Here is a 23,876-nt window from a genome sequence, read left to right on the forward strand (position 1 = left end):
AAAACCTTTAAATAGTAGAAGGCAGAAAAAGTTTAAAATTTTAAACATCTCTGAAATAACAAGATATGAGTCCCGTTCTACTCGAAAGCCAATATTTTTACATAAAACTACCCATGTTTGGGAGAGAAGTTTTTCATTTTCTACAGTTTGGTAAACTCTACCATCAGTTCTTATTCTGTTTAAACAGATTCCTTGTTAAAATCAGAAGAAAATGAACAGTTTCGTGTTTAATTTTAGTTTCTTTTGTGTTATATTCATGCTTAGCCCTGGAAAAAAATGTTTGCTTCCAAGACTGCGTTTCAACAGTGTATCATGAATAATGTAAAGTCCATTTCTTAGCTATAAGTTAAACGGCCACATTTTTTATGTTTTCATTTTGTCTCTGTGACTAATTTAAGAACTTCTGAAAATATCTAAACAGCAATTTCTGACGAGTCTGGTTTGCCTGTTGGATTTTATAAATTCCCCACGAACCAAAAAAAAAGACAATTTAATTACATATTGAAATTTGTTTTACCCACACACAGTAGAACACTGAATTGAAAGGCAACTGTAAAGGCAACATCTTAACTTTTTTAACTTCCAAACTTAAGGAAGCAGGATGTGTTTGGACACTCTCATGTTTGAAGACTTGCCCTATTTTGACTGGCGCTTGGGGAGAAGTGTGCAAAAGCCTTTGGGAGCCATTTAGCGCCATTTCTCTACACTGCCTATGTAGTCATGGGTGCCATTGCTGGTGTTGCCATCGCTCTGCTCTTGGCCAGGGTTCTGCTTCTGGCTTTCCCGGTTCTCCTTCGGGCTCGGATTCTGACCCGAGCTCTGAGTCAGATTCGGAATCAGATTCGGAATCAGATTCTGAGTCACATTCTGATCGGCATTTAGGTTTGGGGTCTGACTCGGATTCTGACTCGGATTCTGGCTCTGGCCCTGACTCTGGCTCTGGAAATGGGTCTGAAGGAACCTTCCCTTCAGAAATTTGCGTTGTTCCTGACGCTTCCGCCTAGCTTCCTGATGTTCCTTCTGCCTCATAAACTGATACCTTTGCAAAAAGAGATCTTTTGCATAGCTGTACAATTCCATATCCAGAAAATTCAGTCCCTCAATGCGCTTTTGGATTTCCTCATTGATCTCTACGCTAGAGGCCCTAGTGGTGTTATATTGGGTAAACGGCGAAATAAAGTTCATGTTGAAGGTTTTCTCAAACAGATACTGGGTCTTCCGCTGAAACTCGGTGAGGCCGAAGAACGCCATGTGCTTCAGATTCGATTTGGCGCTTTCCAGGAGGACCTTGTTCCTCTGCTTTTCGGGCATGACCGACAGGTTGTAGCAGCCGACGAGGGTCAGGTCAGAAAGCATGCGCACCTGGCGGTTGTTGGCTAGGTTATAGGGACAGTCCATGAACTCTTTCAGGGGGCAGCCAGACCAGTCGTCTCCAGTGTAGCAGCTGGGCAGCTCTTCGGAGGTTGGGGGCCTCCCGTCGCAGACATGCAGGGACGCTTTCCATGTCGCCCCTCTCTGGACATGCCTCCACTCACTCAGGTACCGGGACACTGGGTCGCGGAGGATGGTGATGTAGTGGAAGTTCCTATGGACAAAGCACAAAGGCCAACTGTCAGGGATTCGGGTGACATAAGTGGAGTCAGGGAGGTGCATGGCATATGTGATGTTCAGTGGTCAGGAAGGAAGGCAAAAGGGAAATGATGGCGATCTGGTGGCAGTTGTCCTGTGAACGGTGCTATCGTCCCCTCTCTGAGTCCCACTAGCCTGTCCAGAGAGCTCATTTTTCACCCAATTCGCTGGTACTGCAGCTAAAGCACTACATCAGCGGAAACTCCACTCCCCTCCCCTCCTTTCCCTGCTTTTCTCTCTCTCCAACCAATGACGAAGTCCTCCCAATGACCTCATTTATTTCATACTCCCCACCCCCAAAGCCCCATTAACTGATCATGAAACGGAGACTCCGTGGAAACACGTGATTTTACTGAAGTGATACGAGGTTGACAAGTGAGCTCAAGTTCTAATCTTTCTTACTAAATACACAAAAGCATTTTTCTAATATCTAGTCTAATCGGGATATCTTATTAAAGAACAAAACTTCATTGAAAGAGTGTGTGATATGATGCTTTTGATTCTGGCTGTTGTCATAACATCATGGCTCCTACGTGATGGCAGTGGAATGTGGAGATACACAGCGCAGCCCGGGGGCCTCCAGAAATAGACACTGTGGTTAGTCACTGACTGAAATAGACATGGTAGCTGCCAATGGCATATATATAAGCTACTACCTTGGTTTCAGCCTTTGCTTACGTGCTAATATTCCCAGCAGAGGCAAGTTAACTCTATCAGCTCCAAAATGCCCCTTTTCTTTACCCACAGAAAGGACACCCAGATGTCAGCATGTGTGGAGGCTTTGCTGTGTGGCTGTCTTCAATTTAAAGCTGCAAACTGATAAAGTTCTTTGCTCAAATAGCAGACTAGGAAACATTTAAACCACACACCCACACACACCCATACATAGCAGGTGCACGCACACACGTGCACACACACCCCGCACACACACACCCCAGAAGCAACCCGGCTTATAATGTGATCGGGGAAAAACAACTCAGCAGTTGTGCTTTCATAATAAATGAGCTTCCACTCAGGTTCAGTGGATAAAGGACGAGGTCGTGGATGAGCCGGCCTATCATGGAAGGAAGACAACAATCAACGCTGAATATTAACATTTAGTTTCTGAAAAGAAACCTGGGGAATGGCTTGCAGCTTCCCTGAAGTTTATTCATTCCCATCTGAGGGATGGTGGTTCTGTACCCACCCATGAGAAGCCAGAGGGAACCAACTCAACCACCTGACTCTCTGAGTCTGGTGGCTGATATCCTCTGAGCAGAGTCTCCTCCGAAGTCTTGGACTTTGAGCAACGAAGGCACCCTGGGATCTATATCCCGTGTGCCTCTGTTCTGTGCGTGGTGTTTCCTCTGCCTGGCGTGACCTTCCTTCTTTAACTGAAAAATTCTAGGCATCCTTCGAGTTCCATTCCAAGTACTATCTCTCCTCTGAGAAAATGCATCCCACCCCTTGCTGCCAGCCGTCACCTCTTCCTCAGTGTCACTTCCACACTTAAACCTTTGTGAAAACACTTTTGATACTGAATTGCAATTAGTTGTTTGCATTTCTGCTTAAACTAGGTTTTCCGGGGCAGGGGCTTTAGGCGTTCTTCTCCCACTCTCATCTCGTCCATTTCAGGCACAAAGCAGAATCTCCATAACTCCTTTAATTACTTCTTTAATGAACTATCTCGGGAAGAGGGGGGAAAGAGTTCAGAACTAGGAAGGCCATGCCTCATTATATTAAAAACTCTGGAGGATCTAAGTGTCTGGCAAAAATCATAGAAAATTTTAAAAATCACCTTCTATGATTTTCTGGAATAAACAAGCATGGGGCACAGGAGAAGCATTGGGGAGTGAGGCCGGAGAGGGGGCCAAGATGACCTTCACCTCTCTCAGTGCTTTTCCTGGGACCTGACTTTGCTGGTGCCACTCAAATTCATCTCTGTAGAGACCCACTGCTAACGAGTAGAAGCTTTTGTTCCCCAGTAGCCTCCTTGACCAACAAAGGTGACTGCTGTTCCCATGGGCTCTGCCCTTCCACTCCTAGCTTTGGTATTCATTCATTCATTCCTTCAGTGTGAATTTATCAAGCCTTTATGCTAGGCCTGAGGCCATAGCTTTGTGGCAATTAGTCTGATTATTTGGAAAAAAAAAGAAATTTATGAAGTGCAGTGACACATTTGGATTAGTCTTTCAACCAGCTTTTCCAGGCATGCATTATAAATGGGTGTTTTAAACCCCCATGATGGAGTCACCTTCATGCTCAGCTGACAGTCCTCTGTTTTACTGGTTTAAGCCTACAGTGACATCTTCTGGTAAATTCTAGAGTGCACCCCTGTGCAAGCCTGCGGCTCTCCTACCTAAAAACTCTCCCTTGTCCTTCAGAGTAGACAGATCGCAACCAGCAGGGTTAGTGTCTGGACCAAAGCACCATCCCCACGTGGAGAGAGAGAGAGGCAACACAGGAAGGCAGAGGCAGACATTCACAGACGCTCTCATGTCATGGATGCGCGACTCCTCCCAGATGAAGGTCTCCTAGTGCCGTTACGAGAGGAGAGCCGTCCAAGGTGCGCAGCCTCGGTCTCCACACTGTAGGGATTATCACAGCAGCAGAGAAATTAGAGGCGCCTACACGCGTGCATGCACACGTGCTAGTGATGAGTGCTGCCCTCCACTCAGATGCCAATAGCTCTGGAGAGTCAGTGATTGCCAGCATCCCCCTTCTTCCAGGGAAAATAGGCCCCGGGGTGCCAGACTGCCTTAACTGGAAACGCTTGATGCTGCTTGGAAAAAGATCCCATGGGTGAAAAGGAAGATCTGCTGAAGGGTGGGTCTCCAAGACTGTCCAGGGGCCTCCCAAATGGCATAGTGTGTTGGAGGTGGGAAGGCAGGTGAGGATAACCCCTGGAAGGTTTTGTTGGGCAAAGGATCGAGGATGCTCATTATTCTGAGTGAAGAGTTGTCAGGGAAATGTCAGAGAAGCCGTCTCCCCACCCAGAGCAACTGAGGATGTGAAAGCCCAAGCCAATGGGACAGTGAGTGGAGAGGCAAATAGGCACAGAAACGTGGGTGGCACTCTTCCAGCGCTCAGTTCTGTTCAAGCACCTGTGTGCCTGGCACTGAGAGAGGCCCTGGGGATGCCTAGAGGGCTAAGACTCGGGGCCCCTAGCAGAGCGTTCCATTCTAATGTGCTATTAATGACTGGACCAGGGACAAGGCACAAAGAAAGTACCTTGCAGTGATTCTCAGCCTAGCCTAATGATAGAGGAAGAGTTTCTGTAGCTTTATTTTGAAAAACAAGGGAGAATTAGATGAGGCAAAAAGAGCAGAATGGAGTATGAGGCAGAAAGGTCAGCACGAGCAAAGGCACAGAGGCATAAACTAGCCTGCTGTGTGCGGAGGAAAGGCACAGGAAACATCTTACTGGGAATTATGGGCCAGTGGCCAGAATGGAGGATGGAGAGGTAGTTACGGACCGGGTCGTGGAAGGCCTCAGATGCCACATTAAAGAAGTTCGATTTCTGGGAATTCCCTGGTGGTCCGGTGGTTAGGGCTCCACGCTTTCACTGCCGAGGGCCTGGGTTCAATCCCTGGTCGGGGAACTAAGATCCCGCAAGCCATGTGGCATGGCCAAAAAGGAAAAAGAAAAAAATTAGACTTCTGAAGGCAACAGGGAGGCCTTTTTCAAGGGTTTTAGGCAAGGGAGTAACATGAAGAGGTCTGCGTTTTAGAAAGATCACTGTATATGGTGTGTGGAATTGGGGAAACAAGTCGAGGTTACTATAGAAAACAAGACAGAAGAAGAGGGAGCAGACTAGAGGGAGATTTAGGAGGTCAAAGTAACAAGACTCAGTGACAAAATGAATATAGGGGAGAGGGAGGAGGAGGGGTAAGGAGGCCTCCCAGGTCTCTGGCTGAATGGACAGATAGAGCCTCAGACAGTGATCTGGGCTTCAGATGTGGAGTTGTCAGCAAAACGTGGTAGTTTCAGACCTTGAGGACTTACTTAGGATCGGTTTTAATTCCACAAGTGTGGCTTCGGGTATTTGAAGACAGCATTCCAGTACCCCGAGGTTTCTTTTCTTCATGCCAAATATGGTTTTCAACTGTTCTCTCCACTGCTTCAGGTCCCCTCACTATCCTTTCGTTTGCCTCTGAATATATTCCACTTTATTGGAACATGCCCTCTAGGCACAGTCTGACAAGGAACAGGTAGGGACAGTCTATCTCCGCCCTCATTCTTGACACCATTTCTCTTAACGTGGCCTCATATCACATCAGCCTTTCCGGCAGACGCGTCACATCACTGACACACTGTCAACTACCTTCTTGCATTCTTTTACACATAGGCCATTTGGAACCTCAATCTCCTTTGTCCAGAACCGATGCAGTTTGTTTGTGGACCTGTTTAACTTCTTCTTGGTTGAGGAAGTCTAAGCCTGTCAAAACGCATCTGGATTCTGATCATATCCCCCAATATCTTCACCATATCTTCTTATTTTCTTCTGGCAATGCCTGGATCCAGGCATTGATTAAAACAGAACAAGATGCAGGTGAGAGCAGATCTTTGGTAGCTGCTGGAAATCTCCCTTCGAGTTGACATTTAATTTTAAACGAGTGAGCCAAGCTCAGCCACAGAAAAATCACACTCAGCCTGTTTCAGTTAGTATGTTTCAGTTAGTAGTGATTGGACAGGAATATCTTATGACCAACCATGTCATTTCATTAAGATGACCAGGTGTCACATCTTTACAGTCATGACTCCCACTCAGTTACCCGAGTTGACCCCCTCAGTTACCCGAGTTGATTTAAAGACCATTGTTTGGTGCCTTTGTATGCCCATGGTTTCTCGACAGGCAGGACACAGTGGAAGGTTTGCCACCATCTACAAGTCTAGGCCAACTTTTACGTGTCATTGGTAAGCAATTGTGGAAAAACAGCAACCAAAGAAAGAGCTGTCCAAGCAAGAAACCTGGAGGCCGTCTTTGACTTCTCTATCTCGCTTACCTCCAGCGTCTGAATTTTCCCTAAGTCCTGCTGATTCTAGTTCTTAAGAGCTCACAAATCCATCCTTTTACCACTGCCTGGAGTCAGGCACTCATCACGTCTCTACTCAATCACTGCATCAGCGACCTGGCCACCTCCTTGTCTCCAGCCTCACATCCATTCCACACCCCCATATGGCACGCATCTGACCTACCACTCCCTAGTTAAGACCTCTTAATGGCTCCCTATCAGTTATGACATGAAGTTCAAGCTCTTCCACATGCCAGACACAGCCTTGTGGGACCTGGCAACAACCTTTCTTTCTCTCCAGCCTTATCTCTATCAAGCTCCCTCTACACAAGTCTTTCTCAACCATGAGTAATTTTGCATCCCACCCCTCCACTTCCCTTCCCTGACTCTAGGACCTTTGGAAATACCTGGAGACATTTTGGTTGTCACAACTGGGGGTCAGGTGCTACTGGCATCTAGTGGGTTGAGTCTAGGGGTGCCGCTAAACAGCCTACAATGCAGACTATTGACTAATTATCAGTAGTGCCAAGGTTGAGAAACCCTGCTCTATACTCTACATTCCAAGTATGCAAATGTAATCTTAATATTCCAAATTGGTCCCAGGCAAAGATCCTACAGGCCCTTTTCCTTTGTATATGGAGTGCCTACTCTTTGGAAGGGCATCAATCTGTCCTTTGTAGGTTACCTGGAAACCTCCAAGACTCAACTCAAAGATTGCCTCTTCCACTTTCCTTGACCTTCCCGGGCAGAGTTAACTGCCCTGGTATTCCTCTGTTCCAGCTGCGCTGGTATTCTCCTATTGTAGCATTTATCACCATGGGCTGTGATTGTCTAGTGATTTGTCTGCTTCGCCCGTTGGACTATGAGCTCTGGAAGGGTAGGGATTGAGTAGCATTTATCAACATAAGCTCCTCTGGGCCTGGCACAATGTTTGACATAAAATAAGTGATTAATAAAAGATTGTTGAATGAATGGCTGTAGCAGAAGCAGCAGAGCTTACCATGAGCTAATAGGAAAATGCCTATCATTTTCTTTGATAAGGAAAAACCACTAGATGTCAGTATTAAATAACAGATATACCATTTTACACCTGTGCCGGATCAGTTTAAGGAGCTCTAGCTATGAAGGAGATCTAGTTATATTTAGCAGTTGTCCCTGACTTTCTGTGTAGTAGCCCAATGTTAAAGAAGGCTGGGAAGTTTAAGGATATTAAGAGTAAGTAAATGGATAAAAACAAGAACCATACAGTTTTCATTTTCATTGAAAGAGATTATTCTGAAATAAGTACCTGAGTTCTAAGTCACAGAATTCGAGACTTGGCAGAGGAAGAAGAAACCTTTGAGATGGCAAATCATCTAAATCAAAGTCTTCACTTTAGAGGTGAAGAAGTCAAGGCCCTGAGAGGCAAAGATTTGCCCACATGTCACAAATTGCCAGTAGCTCTTGGGAATCAACCTAACTGCAAGGAATATTCCTGGGCTGAAGGCCTGTATTTTTAGTAGCTCCTGTCTTTGTGTCGGTTAATTACCTAGGACGGCACAGTAAACCGTGCCTGGAAGAGCCCACTAACCCTCACGAAGGGGAAGCATCTGGCTGCATAGCCAGGAGCTGGGAGCCTTCGTGCCTGGCACTTACACATTAACTCCCAACAATACTGTGAATCAGATACTATTATTCCCATTTTGAGGATGAAGAAGCTGAGACTAACAGATATGATTTGACCCAGTGTCACAGGTTAAAGTAGGGATGCTCAGACATGAACCAGTTTCTCTTTGACTCTAGAACCTGGATTCTTCCCATCCTACTGCTGGGACACAAACCCAGGACTCCTGCTCCTATGAACAAGCTAAGGAAGTGGTTCTCAAATTGTGGCCCCGGAATCAAGCAGCATCAGTATCACTTCATAAATTGTTAGAAATGCACATTCTTGGGTCTACCCACTGAAGCAGAAACTCAGGGGCTGGAGCCTAGCGATCTGTTTTAACAAGCCCTCTGGGAAATTCTGATGGACGTGTGCTCGAGTATGAGAACCACTGTCCTAGGCATGTGGCTTCAGATATCAACAGTCCCTCAGAGATCCCAGGGGTGCCCAGAGTGTGGACAAGTGACCCCAAGAGGAAAAAGCATGACAAAACAAGCCTAAGGACGCCCATTGCTGTCCGGGGAAAGCCCAGGGAACTTGGCCTGAGCAAAGTTATGAGGATTATGCTGTAAACATTTACTTTCCTTTAAGGCCACTGGTTCACAAAAAGCCACAATAAGGTTTTTCCTGCACCACTCAAAGTGGAAATAAATATTAAAGCCATTTTTTTATGGAAGAAGATCAGCAAAACTGTACAAGTTAAGGTCATAGGAGTGATCAGTAAAAAGTTAATTTAAGAAAGGAAACAAATTCTTAGCCCAAATCAATAGGACTGAACATTTTAGTATACCTGTAGCTTAGTTTTGTATTTTATTTTTAAAGTTCAGCCTTTGCACATCTTATTCTTGGAGTAATGATGAGTGGTACAGAAATAAGAACTGTGGTTGGTGGTCCTAAGTAGACTTGGGAGGGGGGCTGTACATGACATTGGGTCATTAATGCCGAAGGTCTGGTCTCCTTCCTTGGTTAATGATGTCTAAACCAACTGCACGGATCCTCCCATTGCATGTGAACGACTCGGTCAAAGCAAGGAGGATGGCTTGCAGATCAAACAACATTAATATATGAACACAGATGAAACGAAAGTGTAGTTAAATGATTCAAAGGCAAATATGCCTCTGATGGGATTGGATCCCCCAAGCCCTGGGGTTACCATTTTAACTGCTTTTCTTGTGTGACTCATATACCAGCAGTCCCCAAAGAGGAGTCCCGTAAATGCTGTGATCAGCAGTGGCAGCAGCCTCATAAAAGAAGTGTGGAACTTGGGACTTCCCTGATGGCGCAGTGGTTAAGAATCCGCCTGCCAATGCAGGGGACACGGGTTCGAGCCCTGGTCCGAAGATCCCACATGCCGCAGAGCAACTAAGCCCGTGCACCACAACTACTGAGCCCGTGTGCCACAACTACTGAAGTCCGTGCACCTGGAGCCCGTGCTCCACAACAAAAGAAGCCACTGCAATGAGAAGCCCGCACACTGCAATGAAGAGTAGCCCCCGCTCGCCACAACTAGAGAAAGCCCGCGTGCAGCAACGAAGACCCAACGCAGCCAAAACAAATTAATTAATTAATTAATTAGTTTTAAAAAGAACAGTGAATTCTCATGGCCTTTAAAAAAAATTTTTTTAAAAGAAGTGTGGGACTTGAAGAGGGGACAGCTTTGAAGTGGGTGGATGCTCATTTAGATGTGTTGTCTTTGGTACATTTGTCAAAACAGTCCTGTGGCTTAGTAGTCATGTTCGGTCTAGTGAGAAGAGTGAGCCCTTACAGTCACGTAAAGTGGGTTACTTACAATCACTTGATTGCCTTCACAACACTAGGAAGACCTAAATGATCTGGATGCTGAATTTCTCTCTTTTTCTCCTTCAAGCTGATGCTCACAACTAGGCCAGGCTCTCCCAGGCAACCCAGGAGAGGTGGGGAAAAGGACCAATCCTTGGGAGCCCACTGATCTATAAGACAGCCACGACTTTCACTGACTCTTTGAATGGGTTGACTTAGAGTCCTTAGTGGTACACAGGCATTCCAGGAAAAGCATCTACTGGACATAAAACCAACTCGGAAAAGGCTGAAGTTCTCACACCCCCCAAATAAGCCATCCAGTTCTCCTTGCAGGGGGTTTTCTGCTATTCTTCACACCTCACCCAAGGGAGCAGTTCTGTATATGTAAAACAACACCTTAATCAATGCCTTAATTAACTGTTTTTCTTCCCCCCCTCTGGTTAACTGAAGGTTAGCCTGTGTGTATTGTGAGGGAACATTCAACGAAGCACAAATGGGCTTTCCTTAAACAGAAGGATGTTTTTCTATGCCATTCTTCTTTTCTTTCTTTTACAAGGCAGGAAAGTGATGGTTTCTTATTTGGTGAAAGGGAAGAAAAGAAGATTTCTTATGTCTGTAAATTCAAACCCAACGTGGAACTCTTCACACAATAAGTCCTGGTGATATTTACTTCTTTTTAAAGGAAATCTAGCTCTCCTCCTTCCCAAAGCCCAATAGGCTCCAAAGTACATAAATCTAAGGACTTTTGCAAACAGTGAGAAAGCTGAGATTTTTAACAAGATGTGAAATTCCAAGCTTTATGACCCGTAGTTACCAGCCTTCACCCAGAGTCCACTCAACTGCTTGGCGGCATGAAAAGTTTTGCAGCTTACACTGCCCCCTGAAATTTTTTGCATTCTAAAATTACTCTGTGAGTCTCGGATCATTAACACTCAGTGTGGTTCTGAGGTGGAAAGAACTTTTAGAGAAAAACCCTTTCAGTGTGAAGGGGTACGATCTATCCATGTCCCATGGAGACCAGTTCTGCCACTGATTGACAAACTCAGGCTTCCTGCCTTCTCCCTCCCCACATGGTATTTCTCAGCTTCCTGAGTGTTTCCATGTGGCATCCCCCTGGCAAACTGTCATCCCCTGAGGGTTGGCATCTGGGGCAGCCAGGGAGAGGGGTTGGTTTTCTTCCTCCCTCCAAAAGAGCGGGCAGAGGTGAAAAGGGGGTAAACTTCACCCCCCAGGGGACAGGAGGAAGTCGGGACAAATGTCTAAATGCCGCCCCTGGGACCACCATGGCTGATGCCTTGCTCTTCGGATAAGCATCCTTGGTATCTCTTGTCGTGGGTCTCAGTGAAGATAAAATGGGTGATATATATAAAGTTCTTGGAACCGAGCTTGGAACCCAGCACTGAACAAATGTTAGTTACTATTGTTGTCATTGTTATAACTGTTGTTGCTGTACAGATTAGGGTATTCAGCTAAAAGATGTTATTCAATCCTCCTAAAATCACAAAGCTGGCTAATGACTGTCTGTCAGGTCCGTGTGACTCCTGAGCCCAAACTCCTGCCCTCTGCCCTGGCTGATGGTGCCCTATTTGGTCTTTGGCCAGGTGTATCTGAGCCTGCAGCTTGTGTGCTCTCTCTGGGTTGTACATCCCCACTTGGACCTGGGCACTGAGCACAGCCTAAGGTGCTACAGGCCAAGGGCATAGCTGGCCTGGCCGGAGCAGGAAGTTTCAGGAGGAGGGGGGTTGGATATGCCAGGATGTGAAAGGAGGGGCTGGGTCCGTGGTTTCTGCGAGTCCCTCAGAACGATGGGATGTGAGCACGGCAGAGCTGGGGGCCCCCACTGCCCATCGCACAGATGAGGAAACCAGAGAGCTGGCTCCCCTGCCATCTCCAGATGGTGAGAAATCTGGAGCCCCTCAGGATCCTTGCTTTAGGGACTTCCCCAAAGACAGGGACTCAAGTAACAGGCCTTTTGCAGATGGTAGGCTGTCAACAAATAGCATTTAAGGTCATTCTGAGCCGGCTGCAGCCACACCGGTTCACCTGGGCGTGCTGGCATGTGCTGTCTGTGAGGCAGGCACCTCGGGTGTGCTTTGGAGAAATCGTTAGAGGAGAACTGGTGGAGATAAATGCCTGCTCTCAGCATCGTGCTATTTTCCAGAACAGCACAAGGCAGAAGTTTCCCCCTCGATGAAGGCTGCCCTTCTCGTGTCCTGGGTTGATGTTAATGAGCTCTAATATTGTTGTAAGGTGCTGAGAGAGATGAAGCGCAAACCCTGGCTTTTGTGGGGAAAACAGACCTCGTTTACCATTTAAACTGTGAAGACTGGGAGCCATTCAGAATTTCCAGGGCTGGCAGGGTCGTGCCTCCTTTCCCCTGGGAGCGCTTTTTTTCTGTAGGTATTCAGGCTGTAAAAGGCACAATTACTGGATAACCTGGCTGTGCTGCATGTGTGTGGAAATGAGCATTATATACAGCACCAGGCGCAGCCTGGTTTCCTCATAATGATAACACTGGAAACGGAAAACGAACTCACTAATTCCCCACCGGACCTCTCTACCTCAAAAAAGAATCCCGTGTCACGCTGGAGTGAGTACAGGAAGGGGCACCAAAGACAGAAAGACTGTGCTGGAGCGGAAGGAATGATTTTGAAGGATCTGTTAGTGGGAAAAGCCTACAAGAGTTCTAAATGTTCTGTGCGTCAAAGGGTCATTTTTCGTGGTGTAGATAAGAGACTGGATAACCGTGTTTCCCCTCTAAGGCAAAAGAGGACCGTCTCTGGAATCAGTGGTGCCCTCCTCGCCCGCTCCGCAGTCCCAGGCTGCTCCTCCAGGTTACAACTGAGTATCGCACTGGAATGACCCGAGTCCTGGGGAAAAGATATTTTTGTACCTGTCCAAAATGCGCCAGAGTGGGAAAACTTAGAGTGTGTGAAAACAGACAATGATGGATGTTGTGAAATAGAAGTCCTGGTTCCATTTTGGTTGGTGGAAGCACAGACATCCCACAATTTTTGACAGAGTAGAAACTCTATTTATTTATTTAGGCCTCGCCACACGGCTTGCGGGATCTTACTTCCCCGACCAGGGATTGAACCCGGTCCACGGCAGTGAATGCACGGAGTCCTAACCACTGGACCGCCAGGGAATTCCCTAGAAACTCTTTTTATTTATTTATTTATTTATTTAAACACACAGATGGTCATATCTTTATTTATTTATTTATTTATTTATTTATTTCTGGCTGTGTTGGGTCTTCGTTTCTGTGCGAGGGCTTTCTCCAGTTGCGACGAGTGGGGGCCACTCTTCATCGCGGTGCGTGCGCCTCTCACTATCGCGGCCTCTCTTTTGGCGAAGCACAGGCTCCAGACGCGCAGGCTCAGCAATTGTGGCTCACGGACCTAGTCGCTCTGCGGCATGTGGGATCTTCCCAGACCAGGGCTCGAACCCGTGTCCCCTGCATTGGCAGGCAGATTCTCAACCACTGCGCCACCAGGGAAGCCCTAGAAACTCTTTTTAAATGGCACTTTCCAAGCAGCATCTTGGGCCAGATGGAGCCCTATTTTTCTGGGAAGGGGTGGGGCCATCTTCTAGTCACAGTGGGGAGCTGCTCTCCAGATGGGGGGAACCATGTTCTGCGTGTGGAAACCGGCCCAGCTGGTGAAAGCAAACCCCCTGTAACGGGGACTGATGGGAGCACCCACAGGTGAAGGCAACAGACCCACATTTGGCACAGAGTAGCAGGGCCGGCAGGCCCCTCGGAGGTCACTTGGTCCAATCACTTTACGAACGAGAAGAGCAGAGCCCCGAGATGAAAGATAGGGGCTTGCCTGGGGTCACATGAACCGTCTGTGGCAGAGCTGTGATCCGAAACCAAGTCACTGACTCCTTCCTCAAGTTTCAGAAGATCATGCTCAAGGTGACTGACAAAGAGGAACCAGCTTCAGGAAAAGGCAGCCCCTCTGTTTGGTTAGAAGCTCACTTATTCTCCACTGCAAGATTTGAAAGCCATAAAGAAGGACTAAAAGTCAATGCTCAGACTAAGAGAGATGTCTGACTCTGATTTTCTAATCGAAGGCAAATGCTTGAGGGTGCAACACCCTCGGAATCTTCCATTAATCATTGACTCTGAAGACATGTCAGTGAGGAGTCAGAGTCATTTACATGCTGCAGGAACCACCCACAGAGCTTTCCCCCGGGGCTTGGCTTTTCTCCCTGGAATCAAGGTTAATTCTCAGACATAGTGACCCACAGGAAGTTGGATTGAAGGCCCCAGATGATTACTCTAGACATCCCCCTTCCCACAATGGTTTTTCAGAAAGGTCATCTGAAAAAAATCCACTGATATCCTGGGACAAGGAAGGAAGAAGGGGAGGAGGGAGGAGGGGAGGGAGGGAAGGAAAAAGGGAAGGCTGGTCAATAACAATCAGAAGTTTCATGTGAAATGATGGATGACTCACTGCTCTTATATCTTTTGTTCCTCACACAGGACAAAATATAGAACTACCATTTTAGGGGGCTTCCCTGGTGGCGCAGTGGTTGAGAATCTGCCTGCCAATGCAAGGGACACGGGTTCGAGCCCTGGTCTGGGAAGATCCCACATGCCGCGGAGCAACTAAGCCCGTGTGCCACAACCACTGAGCCTGCGCGTCTGGAGCCTGTGCTCCGCAACAAGAGAGGCCGCGATAGTGAGAGGCCCGCGCACCGCGATGAAGAGTGGCCCCCGCTTGCCGCAACTAGAGAAAGCCCTCGCACAGAAACGAAGACCCAACACAGCCAAAAATAAATAAATAAATTAATTAATTAAAAAAGTGAAATTCTTAAAAAAAAAAAAGAACTACCATTTTACAGATGAAGTTTGAAATTCAAACAAAGTAAGTGACTTGCCCAAGGATACACAACTCATCAGCAGTAGGTCTAGGACCATAACCCAAGTCCCCTAACTCCCAATTCTCTGCTTTCCCTACCATTCTCTGTTGCACATTAAGCCCCCAATGGATGTCTGAACAGTCTATTTCTCTTGTTTTGTCTTTCCAACCAGGCTGTACATTCCTTAAAAGTCAAGACTACTTGGGGGAATTCCGTGGTGGTCCAGTGATTAGGACTTGGCGCTTTCACTGCTGTGGCAGGGGTTCAATCCCTGGTTGGGGAACTAAGATCCCACAAGCCAAGCGGTGTGGGGAAAAAAAAAAAAGCTGGTAATCAAATAGTATGTACAGCATTATTTTAAAACAAAAAAGACTCCTTGGCATGTCTCCCATCTCTCAGCACTGGGCCTAGCACCTTATGGGAATGCAGACTGGTGGGTCAGTTAACGGAACATTTACCATCAAGCCTTGGAATTGGCCCAGATACGCTTTCTTGCCTTCTTCCACCTCTCTGTGCATCAGCTCCTTCTCTCAGATTATTCATCACTAAACAGAGCTCAAGGGCATTATTCCCCAAGCCACACAGGCCTCTTCCTCCCAACATTCCCCTGCCTCTGGCTTGCTGCCACTCCTCCGGCCCCAACGTTGGCATTCCCTAGCCAGGAGAGACTGTTGCACATGCAATACCACCTGAAAGGGTGAAGAAGAAGGCCCCTTCCCCTCAAACACTTCCTCCACTGAGGCCCAAAATCCCACCCTTAGTTAGAATTTTGTTTGTGCTTCATGATGGCTAGAAGCTGTTGTCCTCCAATCTTCACCATCCCTGTCCTGCACCTCCCCTTTCCTCTCGCCTTTTCCTGCTGGACTCTCTCAGCTTAGGCTGTTCAAAACCTTAGATATGGAAAGAAAGTGCTTAGACAAACTCCATTCATCAAAGTATCATGTACTTGGCGCCACCAGAAGGATTTCCATTCTAGAGAGGCATCCCCTGAGGGGCAGTGCTGCACCCTCTTCACTTACGAGAGAATTTCTGGCAGCAGCAGGGCAAGCACTGAAATCACAGCCTGCAGGTGACTGGCTACTGCATGCCGGTGAAAGGCTGCTTCAATAGTCTCAATCAGGATGCCTGAGCCTTTATGCTCAAAGAAAGCTCAGGAATTTAAAATGAGGCCATTGGTGATGGTTTTGATCAGACTGCTTTTCCTTTCCAGAGTCATGAATCAGTCATGAACACACTAAGATTTGATTTCCCTAGGGCTATTTTTGAAGTCCTCTTGTTTCCCTGCCCCACCTCTTTCCCATTTAACATTCAGGAGTCAAGATGTTACAAGAAATGTGTGAGGGGAGAACACAGCAACCTTCACCTTCTGTGCGGTGAGAAAATGTGTTGACAGTTGAAATAGGGGCAGGTACGTTTTGGAGAGGCCGGTGTTGCCGCATTTCAGTGTACCAAGCATAGTTTAGGTGACAAGTGAGTCACCTTTGAGGTTCTTAAATAATTTGAAATATTTCTATTTCTCAGGTCATTTTCAAGGATTAAAGAGCTATTATTCCAAACATTTTTGAAGGCATAACACTCTCTTTGTCCTCTTCTTCTGAAAAGTTCTCTATCGCAAAGGTGTTTTTTTAACAAAGCGCATTTTCTTTCTCTCTCGTTAGATCTTTACAACCTGCCTGTGAAATAGACAGGTCCAGTCCATTTCATAGATGCAGGTATTAGTGCACAGACAGGTGAAAGGTCACACAGCTAGTAAGGGATCAAGTTACCTATGTCTGAAACCCACGTCTAGACATCCAGACTCGTCTTGCTACCTCATGCCACTGTGCTCATTTATTTGAGAATGAAAGGAATTTCGCGTGAAGCGGTGCAGAGCTTTCTGCAACACCCTAATAGGACATGCAACCAGGGCCAGCCTCGTTGGGTGGCAGAATTTTCAGGGGTGCTGGGAAGCAGAGCTCCCCCTCTCACAGTTGGCCAGGAAACCACAATGTAAGGTTTATTCCTTTCCTTTAAGGATCTGCCTCCTGTGTCGGGGGTGGGGAACAGGCGATAGGGGGTAGTGGGTCATAAGCCACTAAGACTTATCAGTCATTTAGATGTCAGAGGGTCTGAATGACCTCTAAGATATCCCTCCTGTAAGTTTAATAATCAGATCTCACATTGGGGAGGGGGAAAGGGGGTGTGCAGGGCATGTAAAGAGACGGGCATCAAGTTTGGAGGAAGAAACAGGAAACTAAGAGAGAAAACTGAGTACACCAAAGGCAAACGTGGCAGCCTTAGAATTTTTCTGGGGCTAAGGACCCGTCAAGAATCTCTGGTTTAAAAGTAAATGTAAAAGCAAACATATAAAGGGTAAAGCACAAGGCTTTGCAGGGAAAATTAGCAGACTGATTTTTCATTGAATAATGCCCACGATTTATCACTAAGTTACTGGTCCAGACGTATCTTCCATCCTATCCCTGCTCCCCTGCACATGGACTCCCACATGCTCAGCCAACCAAACTCTTCCTATTTTTTTTTCAACCAGAGAAAAATAATGTAGGGCTTTTGTTACTGCTTCTGCTGGCCCCCCAGGCACACTGCCTGCTCCTCTCTACCTCTCTCCAAACAGGTCTTCTCCAGCCTTCCTTCCTCCTGATGGCCATACCTGAAGCAGCCACACCTTCCTTGGAGTCTGTAGAAAGGGTTATCTTGACTTCTCTCCGGGCACTCTATTCATCTGACTTTGTGACGTTGGTGTTCATGTCCAAGTCCCCTTTTCCCTCCAAGGCCGTGGGCATCGTGGGAAGAGGGCAGGACTGGGTCTTCTTGATATCTCTTCTCCTCTCTCCCCATGGACGTAGCAGACCCCGAGTCTTGGGAAGCAGTCAGCCACTGATAAATACTTGGCACTTAAGAGCTCTGTCTCTGGGGTTAGAAAGTTCTGGAAGCAAGCCCCAGCTATGGAACCTTGGGCAAATTACTTAACCTCTCGGTCTTGGTTTCCTCAGCTCTAGGCACCCAATCTCACAGTTATTTGCCATTAATATTATTTTTCTCTTAGCGAAATGTGCCGTCCTCTCAGGGTCCCTTTATCAATCACCCAAGAGACATCATCCCAGAAGCAAAGGGAATCGTGTCAGGAGGGTTTGTTCAATGCCCTGACTCACACTCTAATTACAGCAATATTTACCTCATCAAAATGCAGGGCAAGACAGGAACTGGTTTCAGCCTGAATCCAATATTTCTGGGGCCCGCACGCTGAATGCTGCGAAGTCTCCACTGAGCAGCGGTTTGTGGAGATGGAATAGCGGCAGTTTTTCATTTTCCAGAGTCCACTCACCCTTCCAAGAATCTCAATGCCTCATTGATTCATAATACAGTGCATAAAGATTTCATTTTTCCTGCCCACAGTGATACATTATGGAAGCAATCTGTTTTGCCACTGAAAAGTTTGCTTAGTAGAAAAATTTGGAGTTTTGACATTCAGGAAATTACAGTCATCTGTAAAACACGATTGATATGCCAAGGCTAACATTTTCATTGCACTCGCAGAGCCAGAATAACTATGATAAAATATGTGTTACCCTACACACGTTTCAGGATCTTTTAAGGAAACATTAGTTAGCTCTGAGAGCCCCTCCCAAGGCTCCTGGACTGTAATGGCTGTGCCAGTTAGCTGTTCGCCATTCACAAGGGTACCTCCATTGACCAAGCCAAAACTCGGGTCCTCAGAGAAAGCAACGGCCTAACACGTCTTCTGACTTGGCCTTGGGTTGGAGGCTGGAGCTACACATTCTCATGCCACCAGGTTAAAGACATGAAAGAAAATCAAGGAAAATAAGTGAAAAATATTCCACCCCCATCGTGGAATTGTTAGCCAGCCACAAAAGGCCCAGGTTTATATTAGTTAGAACTAGAAGTTGAAGGCTTACAAAAGAAAAATTAGACTGTTCTATATCTGCTCTCTATATTTTTACACCCAAGCATTTCTTTGTCTCTTTCTGGGTACCATTTTCAGTGTTAAACGGCATCAGAAACCCGAGTCTCTGGAGTTATCCACCTGTTCAACTTTTGATTTCGGAATGATAAATGCAATTCAGCTCAGGAGTGTGGATGATCTTTATGGCCATATTCATGCAGCTGTCCGTTCAGGTTGGGCTAGGTGACGGGCAGCTTTTACTTGGTCCTTATCCATTGAGACCCATGGGAAGTACACATGCAAATGGTCTGGTTCTGGGGGCAAAGGGACGGGTGCCAGTGCCCTTGACATTGGAAAAAGCTTCACATGATTCCCTATCTAACCACAGGTCAACTTCTTTAGGTACTGAGAAAAGCCTTCTGCACAAAACATATAAGTATGCGTCATGGACCAAGCAGTCTTTAAAGGCCTCAGAGAAGTCCTGCATGCACTCATACTCAGTTACAGCAAGTGTTCACGGACCCTTTACTAGGCGTGAGTCTGAGTGATTAACATGGAGTAATTCATTTACTTATTCTCACCATCTATGTGGCAGGTGATAGTACTATCATCCTCTTTTTATGGATGAAGAAACTGAGGCACAGAAAGGTTGAGCAACTCCTTCAAAGTCACACAGTTATAAGAGGTGGAGCTGGCATTCAAGCCTCCAACAGGGTGGCTGTAGAGCTCACGCTCTTGACCTCTATGCTCTATTGCTTTGCTTAAACGTTTTTGGGGAAAAGCCCTCTCTTGTCCTCCTGAAGCTCTTGGATACTCCCTCCCTTTTTTTTACGTTGACAAAGCATTCTCCTCCTGCCCCATGTTAAGCTTCTTGCAGCTAACAACTTAGCTTCATTCATTTCCCAACAGTGGTTGCACAGATGCTAGAGAGGCAAAGCTAAAGCCAAAGGGGGTGGGGAGGAGGAGAGATGGGTGCCAGACACACAGTTAGGCAAAGAACATGCCGACCTAGGAGCATTTGGACCCACCAGCAGGGGGATCCGAGGAAAAGTGATTTCTCAAAAGGGTGTGGAGGACCCACTTGCCCCCCACTGGGCTTAAGCTTTGGGGGGTACCCATATTCGGGGTTCCTGGGTCCCATTGCTCCCCTCTGGTCCTTATTTAAACGGATGTGGCAACTAAATGAGGGAGACTGAGAGAAAGGGGAACAAAAAGGACTCATCAGAAGACTAGAATGAAGGGAAGCAGAGGTTAGAGGAGTGGAGAAGATGGAGAGGAAGAAAGCAGGGTCGAGGGGTTGGTAAGGAAAGGAAAGGATGAAGGGAGAACAGAGAAAAGAGCAGAGAGGGAGGAGAAAGTGGAACACGAAGGAAGTGGCATGAGGTGGGGTGTGGAGGTGGCTAAGAGACGGTGGACACTGAAGGGAAAGGCAGGTGGAGGCGCTCTCCCTCCTGCCTTCCTGTGATCCAAAGCCTGTCCACACGGGCTCTCATCTTCTTTACTAGCCGTCCTTGAGCACTTGGGTGCCAGCGCAAGGCTCTTCCCTTGCACCAGGCTCCATCTAGATGACCTTGCTCTTTCCCTCCTCTGAGCAACAAGTGCAGTTAGAGTCAGTACTTGACTCTTTTCCCTGAATTTTTACACACGCTATTTTTTTAATTTATTTTATTCAAGTAGAGTTGATTTACAACGTTGTGATAATTTCTGCTGTACAGCAAAGTGATTCCGTTATACATATGTATACATTCTTTTTCATATTCTTTTCCATGATGGTTTACCACAGGATATTGAATATAGTTCTCTGTGCTATACAGTAGGACGTTGTTGTTTATCCATCCTATATATAATTGTTTGCATCTGCTAACCCCAACTCCCAATCCACATGCTATTCTTTTTTTTTTTTTTTTTTTGGTCTGTAACTAGGCTATATACTCTTCAGGGGTTGGGATCAACTCTTACAGCATTATTTCTGTCCCCAAATCTCTCTCCAACCATTACAGGAAATTCTTTGAGCATTAGGGTGACTGACATATTTAGTCTCATAATCATTAGTTCATATTTATTAGCACGTACTTTATTAGAAAGGAAATAAATATCCTTGCAGGTATGGGACACGAGACAGAGAGTTTTTCTTGGGAGGAAAGGCACTGTTTGGAGATTGCAGGTGCTGGGGGAAGGGACCAAAAGCACACCCAAGGGAAGAATGGTTCTAGGTGCCCCACATAATTCACTCACTTAACAATTCCCCCAGAGTTTATCTATTGTATAAAGCGAGAGATCCCTGACGTATTCACGTCCTTATATAATCCCTCTTCTCTATTTATATGATACACATGACTCAACTTTAAGAAATAGCTCTTAAATACTCCTAGGCACGAGTAAGAAAGCTAGGGCTTGGGAACTAGCAGCCTCGGGTCTCCTCAGTGCGGCAAGGGACTGTCATCCCAAGGGACTGTTTCCAGAGATGACTCTCACAACCCCTGCGGGTTGTTGAGTGTGGGAAGGGTTTGGGAGACCCGCTAAAGACAGGCACCCAGAGTGCCCTGGTCCCACTCAATAATGAAGGTGGGCTTTCCTTCTCAGTCCCTCTTGCTTCAAACCTACACCGACTAGGCCCCGTATCTCTTTCAGTACAGTCAGTCTTCAAGACCTCAAGAAAGCAAGGCTTTTTCAGGGCTCTGGAGGTGCAAGCCAGGGGCAATTCCAACACGGCTCTCCCTGGCTGTCCTTTCTTTCTTTTCTTTTTTCTTTCCTCTCTTTCTTCCTTTCTTTCTTATTGAAGTATAGTTGATTTACAGTATTGTGTTACTTTCAAGTATACAGCAAAGTGATTCATATGTGTATATATATATATATGTATATATATATATTATTTTTCAGATTCTTTTCCATTATAGGTTATTACAAAATGTTGAATATAGTTCCCTGTGCTATACAGTAGGACCTCGTTGTTTATTTTATATATAGCAGTGTGTATCTGTTAATCCCAAACTCCTAAATTATCTCCCCCCTTTCCCCTTTGGTAACCACAAATTTGTCCCAGTCCCTTTCACCAAGTTCTCTAGCTTCAGGGATTCAATTCCTTACCCACTTAGCAATTTTCTTCATTCCTGTCCCTAGGTGGTTTCTTTCACACCTCCCCCTATTGTTCTGTTTCCTCCAATTCCAGGGTGATCGATGACCCACTAGGCATTTACATTTACAAAGCAATTGCATTTACATAAGATAGCTCTTATCAAGAGCCCAAAGAGGCACAACTATAATACATATACAATAGGGAGAGTGCCTATTCATCACCCACTTTTACAGTGCCTTCCAACTGGATGGACTGTTCTAGGAATTGGTACATAAGGGGAGAGAGCCCTGTAAAATTTATCGCTAAAGGCAATCAATGAGTTCCAACTAATGCGCTCCACACCTCGAGGTGAAAATATAACAAAAGTATGGGGAAAACATATTTACTCCGTAAAGTTTGCTGAATTTAATTTGTGCTTTCATTGATTTCATTTAATACAAAGATTATGTAATCAGGAAGTCAGTAGCAATTGAGAATACCAAGCCTAGTCTGTGCCCATCAGGGCATTTTGATAATATCTAGAAATGGCAGGAGATTCTCATTTAATCGAATTGGAAATGCAACATATATTAGCTTACAGAAACTTAATCAGTGTGATCAAATTAAAACGGGCCACTCAGACATACCATGCTGATTAAGGCACTTGCAAACACTCCACAATTATCAGAGATTTGTGGTGTTAATGATTTAAACTCAGGTTTTTTCTCTGGGGATTCAGCCCTGGACCTTTTTTTTTTACTAGACAATTAGAAAACTCCATCCTTTATTTTGAAAAATGTTGCAATAGTATTATTGACATTAATTCTCAAAGAACGCAGAATAGTAAAGACCATGTGCTGCTGCTTAGTTTTTTCTTGTAACAGTCAATGACTTCCCTTTGGGATGAGGATCATTAATCTCAAAGCTTTAGCTCTCGGGAGTGGTAATGAAGTTTGGCAATGGTAAAGTGACCATTTTTAAATGTGTCAGAGGAAAACTCCACTTTTCTGCTTTCTGCAAAGCAGCTCTATGTTTTACTTAAAGGGGTTTGCTTATAGCCCTATTCCAAAACCACTTTGAGTGAACTGGCTTGTTGTCCTGGGTAGGAGACTACAGAAGTAGGCCATTTCTTTTAAATGTGTTCTTAATAGACCATTATGAACATTAGCTTGGGAGATGTGAATTACTCCTCCCCTCCCCCCTTTAAAACCCATCTTCCCAACCCACCACCCTTAAAATGCAGCAGTAGTAAATTACCTGGAAAGGATCTCGTGTTCCTAGCTCCATTATTTGTGTGAATAGTGGTGATGGGGGCTTGTCTAGCTATTTGTTTCTACTTTAGTCAGCAAAGCCAGTCCCTACATTAACAGCAGAGAAAATGGAGATTCAGGGAGGCTAGGTGACTTTCTTAAGGTGGCAGAGTTAATAAGGATCAGGTCTGTGGCTAGAATCCCAGTCTTTCAACTTTCAGGGTTTTTTGTTTTTCTCCCATCAATGCTTGGGCCCAGCCCAGTCTCGATTAGGACAAATACCAAGTCATTGGAATCTGCCTTAAAAGGATGGTGTACTAAGGAATAAGCCAGTCAGTTAATGAAGATAAGGAGTACTGCGGAAGGAAGCAGAGGAAGATGAAGAGGAGGAGGGGAATTGTGTGCTGAGATGGGGTAGGAGATCTGACTTCCAATAGACCTGGCAGCAGCCTGCTGTGGCAAGATGGTTAGAACCAACATCCACCAAAAGCACGATCAGGCATTATTTCCCAGACACTAGTTTGGAAAGGCAGGGACAAGTGATGGGTTAAAATAAAGAGGCCTGTGGGGTCAGAGCATCCCGGAATTGCTCCCTGCACCTGTCTGTAATCTCACAGGCTCAGGGGAAAGCCAGGAGTCCTACACTTGGTTCGATACCCAAATCCCCAACACAATTCGCTTTGTTTAAAATAATCTTGAGGGTCTTTAAGATTCCAGGAGAAGGATTCATTTATTTATTCGTCTGTTCATTGAAAAC

At 45.9% G+C, this 23,876-nt stretch overlaps 1 protein-coding gene across 1 annotated transcript in view; it reads right to left on the bottom strand.

The window, feature by feature from the left end:
• Window positions 1-434: 434 nt before the first annotated feature.
• The window catches only part of HS6ST2 (heparan sulfate 6-O-sulfotransferase 2), a 287,258-nt gene continuing 263,816 nt past the window's right edge, over window positions 435-23,876 (bottom strand). The window contains exon 3 of the mRNA XM_061178233.1: window positions 435-1,585. Within this exon, the coding sequence (XP_061034216.1) occupies window positions 688-1,585 (898 nt within the window). The 3' untranslated portion in view covers window positions 435-687. The remainder of the gene's footprint in view (window positions 1,586-23,876) is intronic.

This window comes from Eubalaena glacialis, chromosome X (genome assembly GCF_028564815.1).
Source record: "Eubalaena glacialis isolate mEubGla1 chromosome X, mEubGla1.1.hap2.+ XY, whole genome shotgun sequence".
NCBI classification, from domain to species: Eukaryota; Metazoa; Chordata; class Mammalia; order Artiodactyla; family Balaenidae; genus Eubalaena; species Eubalaena glacialis.